Source organism: Geospiza fortis, unplaced genomic scaffold (genome assembly GCF_000277835.1).
Source record: "Geospiza fortis unplaced genomic scaffold, GeoFor_1.0 scaffold485, whole genome shotgun sequence".
Classification (NCBI taxonomy): Eukaryota; Metazoa; Chordata; class Aves; order Passeriformes; family Thraupidae; genus Geospiza; species Geospiza fortis.
In genome coordinates, this window is record NW_005054457.1 from 1,126,754 (window position 1) to 1,136,459 (window position 9,706).

At 54.0% G+C, this 9,706-nt stretch overlaps 1 protein-coding gene across 1 annotated transcript in view; it reads left to right on the plus strand.

Moving 5' to 3' along the window:
* LOC106631979 (Golgi apparatus membrane protein TVP23 homolog B-like) overlaps positions 1-4,460 on the plus strand; it is a 5,307-nt gene extending 847 nt beyond the window's left edge. Inside the window, exons 2-7 of the mRNA XM_031062707.1 lie at positions 706-801; positions 968-1,112; positions 1,530-1,619; positions 2,175-2,306; positions 2,389-2,517; positions 3,198-4,460. Of these exons, the coding sequence (XP_030918567.1) occupies positions 706-801; positions 968-1,112; positions 1,530-1,619; positions 2,175-2,306; positions 2,389-2,517; positions 3,198-3,230 (625 nt within the window). The 3' untranslated portion in view covers positions 3,231-4,460. The remainder of the gene's footprint in view (positions 1-705; positions 802-967; positions 1,113-1,529; positions 1,620-2,174; positions 2,307-2,388; positions 2,518-3,197) is intronic.
* Positions 4,461-9,706: the final 5,246 nt, after the last annotated feature.

The following is a 9,706-nucleotide window of genomic DNA, read 5'->3' on the forward strand; positions in this document are numbered from 1 at the left end:
ACGGCCCGTGCCCGGCGCTGTGTGACACGGACAGAGCTGCTGGCACACGTGGTGTTCACAGGAGTCCCCGGACTAGGGAAGAGATGAGAATCTTGACTCCATGTTTCAGAAGGCTGATTTATTATTTTATGATATATATTATATTAAAAGAAAATGATATATTGAAACCATACTAAAAGAACAGAAGAAAGGATTTCATCAGAAGGCTAGCAAGGAAAGAAAAAAAGTGATAATAAAGTCGACACAGGTGGCTGTCATTGGTCATCAAGTAAAAACAATTTCACGTGCTGGGTAAACAGCTCTGCAAATCACATTCCAAAGCAGCAAAACATGGAGAAGCTGAAACTTCCCAGCTTCTCAGGAGAAAAGATCCTGATGAAAGGATTTTTCATAAAATATGTCTGTGACAGGCACCCACAGCTGGTGTTACCGGGCCAGGTGTGCCAGGGCCAGGTGCTCCTTGCACACCTGGGAGCAGCAGGGTTTGTGATCAGCTCGGGGGCTCAGCCCAGCTGCAGCTCACCAATCTGGGCCCTGATGAGCATTTCTGAGATCACACTGTAGGCTTGTGTGTGGCTAAATCTTCACGTTCTTCCCAAATGGACTGTGGTCCTGAGGTGCCTCTGTGGTTTTCTGGGTGATGAACACTGTCTCAGGCTGACATTGAAAACTGTTTCATTTTTCTCCTGTAACCCTTTGCCTCTGCTCCCCCCCTCAGGACAGCAGTGATGACATTGAAGATGTGTCTCTCTTTGATGCAGACGATGATGTATCCAGGAGATCCAAAAAGTCAAAAATAAGGTTGGTGGTGACAGGGGGAGTTTCTGGAATGTCTCTGCCTTGTGTCAGCTCCCAGGCAGTTATTTCCCATATTTCCAGGACACTGAGTTTGTGTTACAATGCTGACCCTTACCCTGGCAATGTCACTTGTCTGCAGGAGCTGTGACTGTCCTGTCCTTCATTCCAGGCACCCAGTGGCATCATTTTTCCACTTGTTCTTCCGAGTCAGTGCCATCGTTGTTTACCTGCTCTGTGAGCTCCTAACCAGCAGCTTCATTGCCTGCATGGTGACCATCATCCTCCTCCTGTCCTGTGACTTCTGGGCTGTAAAGGTGAGTTCCCTTGTGCTTTTTGTTGTCTTTGCCTTGCCGTGTAAAAATAACTGCCAGTGATGCTCATGTCTCAGAAAAGTCATTTATTTGTGCCTCTCCCACAAAATCACCACCCTCAAGTGCTGGGGTGGATTGCAGAGTGTTGTGAAATAAACTCTGACATCTCTGTGCACTTGATTCCTTTGGAAAGTGCAGTGGAGAGCCTTTGTTAGACTCCCTTTGGAGGCAGCACAGGCTTTGTTAGCAGCTCAGAAGCAGCACAGATCCGCTGGATCTCTGAGGAATGGCTTGTTGTGGCTCTCATTGTCCCAGTGTGAGGCACACAGGCACTGTGGAAAGCAGCAGCCTGGCCCTGAGCTGTGGCAGGAGGGTTCTTTGGCAGAGGAGCCAGGGCTCACGGGTTCTGCTCTCTTCCAGAACGTCACAGGGCGGCTCATGGTCGGCCTTCGCTGGTGGAACCAGGTGGATGATGATGGCAGAAGTCACTGGGTGTTTGAGGCCAGGAAGGTTGGTGATTTGGTTCTTGTACTCCTGTCTGCTTTACGAACCCCCTGGTGGTTGGTGGTGCTGCTGGAGAGGGGGAATTGCACAGGGAACATCTGCTGGCAGCCACAGATCTGTGCAGGCTGCTTTGGGGGGGATGAGCTTTGTGATTGTTGAGTTATTAAAAAGTTCTCATGATGGATTGAGCTGGCTTAATATAAGTAATGTAAGTCTGTGGGTTTTGGAGGTAGGAAATGACTCCTTTGGCTGTTTCTAAGCTTTGTAACTGAACCATGCAGGAAATGTCATTTTTCTGAAATTACCCTTCTAGCCCCAGGCATTTCAAGAGGTTTTGATGCTGCTGCCTGCATCTGAAAGAAAATGGAAAAGATTCCCTTAAGGGGAAACACTTCCTGTTGCAGAGATGTCTTTGTGTGATGTGGAAATCAGTCCTGGAAGCACCCAGTGCTGTTGTGTGGAGGGAAATCCCAGGGAATATGGGGTTGCTGCCCTGGTTTTAAGGATGTGAGATCTGTAGGATGGAGCAGCCTGGTCACTGCCATTTCCTTTCTGTTTCAGGTGTCAGCACAAGGGGGTAAAACCTCATCTGAAGCAGAGTCCCGAATTTTCTGGCTAGGCCTGATCACCTGCCCCATGATCTGGGTGATCTTTGCCTTCAGTGCTCTCTTCTCTTTCAAAGTGAAGTGGTTGGTGAGTGCCCCCTGAGCTGCACTCTGGCTCTGCCCTGTCTGAGCCAGGGGCTGCCAGCTGCTGATGCTTTTCCCTGTCCCAGGCAGTGGTGGTGATGGGGGTGGTGCTGCAGGGAGCCAACCTCTACGGCTACATCAGGTGTAAAGTTGGCAGCAGGAAGAACCTGACCAGCATAGCAACCAACTACCTGGGGAAGCAGTTCCTGCGGCAGGTGAGGCCTCCAGGGCTCTGGGATCCCTGGGGAAAGCAAAGGGGCTCGTTGGTGTTGTGAGCTGTGCAGTGGGACCCTGCCCGCACTGCTGCTGGAGAGCCTGAGCCCCGTTAATTAAGGCTCAGAGCACTGCTAATTGCTGTCACCCAGTGCTGTGGAACTGGCTGGTGCCATGGGTCCATGCCATGGGAATTACTGGAATGTGACTGCTGTGCTGGGAGTTACACCAGGCTGACAGGGCTGCCACTGCCCTCTGTGCTCTCTCCCACCCCGACCCAGCTCTTCCAGCACTCCTGTTCTCCCCCAGCTCTGGGTTTGCTCCTTGCAGGAAAGGGAGCAAATGTTCCAGCAGGAGCAGCCACCCCAGTTCCACCCCACTGCTGCCTTTTCTGGCCGTATTGATGACCCTGGCAGAGGTGTTTTGGCTGCCACAGGTTCACAGATATTTGCTGTAATTGCTGCCATCGGTGTGTTCGGAAGCTCAAACACTGGTGACCTGTCTTGGCACTCTGTGCTGGGCCCTTCCCCTTCTTGGTTTCTCCTGAATTCCTGTACCCTGGCAGGGGTTACCCAGGTGCCCAGGCCAGTCTCAGGCTCTGGCAGAAATGAATGTGTTTGCCCCAAAATCCCAGCAGTGGCTCACAGAGTTCTCCTGCCCTCTTTGATCTTGCCTCCTGCAGACCATGGCTACAGAGGACCAAGCAGCATCCTGAGTGTGGTGGGAGCCTCCAGCCAGGCTGCATTCCCAGCAGTGACCAACACAGAAGTTGCTCTGACCAATTTGGGAGCTGCACACAAGGTGTGAATCAAAAGAAGTAAATAAATTTTGCAAGACTTGAGGTTAACACTCCTGGCAACTTATATTCCATTTTCCACTAGCAGTTTGTGTTTAAGTCTTCTCTTTAGTTTGATTAACAAGAATTAATTTGCTTAAACTTTAAATTAAAAGATAGCCTGAGTGGGTTTCATAGAGGTTTAGAACTACTGGATGAGTTAAAAAAAATTGCTGGAGATTCTTCAGAAAAGCCATGTACAAGCCAAGCCTTGGGAACTCTCCTGCTCCTTCAGCACTTGGTGCCTGGCTGCTTTCAGCTGTGGGCTTTCAGGTTTGGCTCTTGGAGGTTGTTGCTGCACTATAAAGAGTGACTTTTTGGCCCTGCATCCCTGACTGTGTGACTGGAATGGCACTGAGTGGCTGCAGTGAGGGGCATCTGAAGGAAATGAAGCTGCTGGAAGATCCCTGAGGTCCCATGGCAGCTGCAGAAGGTGACCTGTGAGCTGGCCCTGGTTTCTGAAGCCTTCACAGACCTGGAGAACATCCTAAAGCCCTGGATCTGTGGGATCCCTGCAGGGCTGTGAGAGCAGCCTTGTGTGCCTGGCCTGTCACCCTGAGGCTGTGTGGTGTCCTGCAGGGGACCCTGGGGGCATGGCCTGTCCTGGAGGGGACCCTGGGGCCATGGCCTGCCCTGGAGGGGACCCTGGGGCCATGGGGCTGCTCCTCAGACCAGCAGGGTGTGGGGATGGGAGTTCCTGGCACAGGGGTGGCACTGGCAGGGTGTCACCCTCCTGCAGAGCACTCCGTGCTGTCCCTGAGCTGGGGAGAGCCCAGCTGGGTGCCAGTGCTCACAGGGGTGGCACTGCTGTGTGTGAGCTCACCCCTGCACAGGGAGCAGCTCAGCTCCTTCTCTGGGCTCTGCCCTGAGCTTGTGCTTCCACAGCAGCAGGTGCTGAACGTTCTGGGTCAGGATTGTGACTGAAGAATTCACATGATGGTTTCTTTCTGACTCCTGTGTGCTGTGCATTGTGGGGTTGCATTACCCCGGTTCCTCTCCCTGTGCTCTGCAGTACTGGCAGCTGTACGTTTGTTAGCTCTGATTGATACCTTCCTTTTGTAAATACGTATTTATAAAATCTTGAAATTAAAATGCTGCTTTGTTTAACCAGCCCAGACATCCCTTCTGTGGTTCATTGCTCAGCTTCATTTCCTCCCTGTGTCCTTGTCAGGCACCTTTAGCAGGGGTTTAATGTCCATTTAAACTGTTCCTGCAGCTCTGGCACAGTTCTGTCAGCCAGGGCTCTGCAGTTTTCCCTGGGCAAGCTCTGCCCCAGCTGCTGGAGCTGTCAGCACACAGAGCTGAAGTCGTTGTCTCCCCAGGGCTCCTCTCCTTTGAAGGGCGCTCAGAGGTGCCCTTTGCTCAGTCCCACATGCACCAGAGGAACTTCAGTGCCCATTTCCATCCAAGGGATCAGGCACTTTTAGGGCATCAATGTGAGGAGGCCAAATTCAGTCCAACCCCCAAGTGGAGACCCCTCAACGGGTCCTGCAGGGAGGAGTGGGAATCCTTCCTGCTCCAGCCCAGGCAGCCCCTGGGTGCTGCTGGCACAGCTCCAACCACGAGCTGCTGCTTCTAAAATGTGTTAAAAGCTTTGGGCGCAGTGTTTATTCACCTGCTGCCAAAGCTCCCCCCAGACTCCTGGAAAACAGGGCTTTTCTGGAAGTTGCAGTTTATTTAACCAAGGACAGAGGCATTTCTTAGTAGGTGCCTTTAAATAGAGCCTTCTTTGGGCTATTTTTAGCTCTTGGCAAACATTCAGGCTTTTGGCTTCTGAGAAACTGGCAGTTTATTGCATTCCTGTCATGGATCAGAACCAAATTTCTTATCTCTGCTGCAGCTGGGTGTGAGTCTGGTTTGATTCTCACTCGCTGTGTGCTGGGGTTTCCTGCGGAGCAGGAAGTGGGAGTTGCCTCAGAGCAGAGAAATTCTCTGAATGTGCTTTTTTCCACAAGCCCCAGGACTCCACACAGAGCCAGCTTCTTCAGCATCAGCTGGGTAATTAATGCTGGCCCCACCTCGGACCTGGGTGGGGCTGAGTTGGAGGGTTTAGAGAGAAAAAATACTATAATAATAATAATAATAATAATAATAATAATAATAATAATAATAATTACTCTTTGCTCTGAAATAGTGAAATCTGGCTGGGATGGTGCAAGCACAGCTGGAAGCTGTGATACTCCCCAGAATATTTGCCACAGCCACGCTGAGGTTCTTCAGCTGATTGTTCTCTCCCTGAACCCTGCTCTGCACAAATCCCAGCAGTTTTCTCACATGGGAGTTGGATTTCTGCTCTGTTGTTCCTCACATTCCTCCAAGAATCCTCAACAACCACCAGGATCACACTTGCCCCGTCCCACCCATCCGGCACCGGGAGAACCATCAGTCTGGGGATTAATTGCTCCCTGAGTTCATCCCCGAGCCCTCTGCACTCCTCCTGGAGACCCCCAGGGCCCGTGGAGTCGTTCCTCTGGGTTGTCCCTCTCTGTGTCACCAAGCTCCTTCCGTTTAGTTCGCTTTGGGTGAGCTCTGTAGTTTTCTCCTCCTTTTTTCCTCAGCCCCGACACTGTAAACAGCTCCATGGTAACCCCGGCGCCCTGAGTCACCGAGCGGTTCTGTGGGACCCAGGGCAGGGGAGGGCTCAGCTCTGACTCACCCGTCCCTCCCGAGGGCAGCCCTGCCGGCCCGCCCTGTTTTACGGCTGGTGTCACTCTGTCCCAGCGGGACCTCTGTGTGTGTCCCCTGTCCCCTCTCCTCCAAGGTTAAAACTCACCTCCGTTTCTTTCACCGGTACCTGGATTATGTTTTGTGCTTGTTGGAGCCCTCCCTCACACCCAGACCCTGCTGTGGAAGGAATCTGGGTCACCTCTGCTCTTGGGAACTCCAGACCTCCTTCCCAGCACCTGAGAGCCCTCTGGTCCAGCTGTGGGCGGAGCTCCCAACCCAAACCCTCACCCAAAATCTCCTTGGATGAGGAAAAAACAATTTCCCGGCCTTTTGTGGGCCCTTCATTTCTCGTGTTTTAAGTTGCAGGGTTGTGCCCAAAAGTGTGGGTTAGTTAGGACTGGACTGGATGGAGATGGGGACAGGGACTTGGCCTGGGTCCTGCTCCATCCTGGTGGGAGCTGGGGCAGGGCTGGGCGCAGGTGGAGTTCTGGGATGGGGAGCCTCACCAGGCACCCCCAGGCACCTGTGGGGTTCAGCCTGACCTCCTCCAGCCCCTGGGCAGCTGCCCCACCTGGGACAGCCCCGATCCCCAGCACGGTGAGAAAAGGCAGGAGCGGGAACGCCCTGGGGCATTTTCCTTTGGTTTGCAGCAGGATGGGGAGGGCAGCACCCCCTGGGCTGTGGCCAGGCTGGGCAGCCTCAGGGGACATCAGGGACATTTGGGGGACATCGGGACATCAGGGACATCAGGGCCATTTGGGGGACATCAGGGACATCAGGGACCTCAGGGACCTCAGGGACATCAGGACCATTTGGGGGACGTCAGGGACATCAAGGACATCAGGGCCATTTGGGGGACATCAGGGACATCAGGGACATCAGGGACATCAGGGCTATTTGGGGGACGTCAGGGACATCAAGGACATCAGGGACATCAGGGCCATTTGGGGGACATCAGGGACATCAGGGCCATTTGGGGGACATCAGGGCCATTTGGGGGACATCAGGGACATCAGGGCCCTGCTGTACGGGCAGCAGCAGCAGCAGCAGAGAACATCTGGAGCAGCACAGCTGGGCTGCCCTGCCCTGGCTCCCCCCGGGCTCGGACCCGCGCTCCCCCCCAGCCCTCTCCTCTCCAGGCCCGCACGGCAGCAGAGGGAGCCCTTGGGCTGTGCTTTAAAGAACAATTAAATAAATAATCATTTAAAACCGAGCCGAGAACGTTTCCAGGTCGGGCTTGCTGGGAACGAGTGCCGGGATCAATCCTGAGCCCTGAGAGGCGCCAGAGCCACCTGCGGGCGTGGCACTGCCCTGGGCACGGTGCCACCTACCGCTCCTCCCGTGACAAACAGGGTGACAAACAGGGGGGACAAACAGGGTGACAAACAGGGGGGACAAACAGGGGGGACAAACAGGGGGGACAAACAGGGGGATGGGCACCAGGGCTGGGCCCGGGCAGGGACAGAGCGGGATGTGAGGGATATAACGGGAACATGATTCACTGCTCCCCTTACAGGGGTGGGAGCAGCCCTGCAGCTGGAAAAAGGCAGCAGAAAGTGAATTTGCTGCCAGCTCTGTGTGTGGGGGACGGGCTGCCTGGGCTGGCTGCTCAAACAGCCCTCGGGCCCGCCCCGATTTGGGGGAATAAGCTGTGATTTAATAAATGATCCCTGGGAAACGATTCGGCCAAGGCCTCAGGTGGAAATTAAAAATCAGAGTCCAAATGGCCAAAGGAGGATTTTCCATCTGCATCTGAGTCTGCAAGCAAGTACAGGCATTTGCAGGAAGAGCTGTCATCCTGCAAGGATTTCTGAAAAAAAAAAAGAGAAAGTCCAGGCAGAGAATGACAAATGGGAGTGGGTGGGAATGGGCTGATCCATGGGCTGATCCCTGGGCTGATCCATGGATTGATCTATGGGTTGATCCATGGGCTGATCCCTGGGCTGATCCATGGATTGATCCATGGGCCATGGATTGATCCATGGGCTGATCCCTGGGCTGATCCATGGGCTGATTTGGGATGGATTATGCATTTTTGAACTTCAGTGCCTGCTTAACTTAGGCTCAACACCAGCCAGGGTGTGGAAGCAGCGGAGCCTTGCAATTCCCTCAGGGAATAACTCCCAGCTCTGCCCCCTGAGCATCTTCCTCCGGCCGGGAGCATCCCCAGCCCCAGATGTGAACCCACAGCTCAGGTCTCTCCTGCTCGAAATATGTACCAGGAGGAAATTCCAGCCCTGGCCCCTCTTGGCAGAGCTCTCGGCTCTGCTCTCATGGTTTGAGCTGCAGGACCTCTGACTTCCAGCTGCAAAAATCCTGCAGTTACACAAGAGGAAGCAGTGCAGCTCATGTGCACGGGAATCATCCCGTGTGCCGGGGCTGGGCGCCATCTGTGTGACCCTTCCCGGGGTCGGGGCAGAGACATTCCGTCTTCCCTGTGTCATTCTGAGTAAAAAGCCAAACCCTTGCTGCTGCTGGCAGCCCTGGCAGGCGCTGGGCCCGCGGGGGACGCTCGGAGCTGTTTTCCTAAAATGTGATTGAGCAACGCCCAACGCGTCCAGCCCGGAGCCGCCGGGGACGAGCCGGGGCCTTCAAGGAAAGGGAATAAAAAATGAGCCCAGCTCGAGGGCTGGGACCTTAGAAGGCTGCAGGAGTCACAGCTGCGAGGGGAAACGGTGACAATCTCAGTCTGGAGGGAATTGGAAGCATGGACATGGATCCAAGCTGTGGGAGCACTGCCGGGACACTGTGAGATGTGGAATTTATGGAAATTCATTGCCATTCCTGACCTGTATTTGCTGGGAGCTGAACAGTGTCACTCACCGACGTTCTGGGAGGGATACACAGGGAAATGCCCGTGGAGCCACCTCCGAGTCATTTCTTCCCCAGGATTACATCCAAGAGGTCTCACCAGAGTCCCAGAAAATCCCTTTCCGTGCAGTATGACACACATTCCTCCTCCTGTGCCTGCTGAAGGGACCCGCAGGGCTGGGCTGAGCTCTGGGGGGTTCCCAGGGCTCTTGGGTGGGATTGCTCAGCCATGCCCAGCTCCACGTGGCCTTTCCTTGTCACCCTGATTTTTTAAGATTTTCTAAACCTTCTGACGTTTACGTTCTTGTAACGAACTTTCTCACACACTTTCTGTAAATAACTCATTGTTTTGCATTCTTTTATGGCGGAGGAGAAATTCGATGGACTGGTGGTTTGTCCAGTGCCATTGGAGAGGAGGCACTGTCACCCTCCAACCCACTGTCACTTTTGGAGAACTATAAATGTTGGAGTCAGATAATAAAATTCCTTTTTTTTTCTTCACCTTGAGAGCAGCAGTGTGTGCTCGTGTTCTTTCATGTCGTACGGTGACATTTCCTCGCAGGAGAGCCGAGCTGGGGCACCGACCTGCACTGACCCCAGCCCTCCCTGGGCTGCTCCTGCTCCGTGGGATGCACAGGACAGCCCAGCACTGAGGATGGGCAGAGGGTGGGAGGAGATAAGGAGATAAGAGCATCTCCGGGAAATCTGAGTCACCCCGGCGCGGTGGGAGCTGTCCCAGGGCTCCACTCTCCCCGCACACCCCAAAGGCACCTGGAAAGGAGCCCAGCCCCAGGGAGGGCCATGCCGAGTGTCCAGCTCTGCAGGGACAGGGGTTGGGTGGAAGTGACACCGAGTTTGGCCCCGCCCGGCCGGATTCC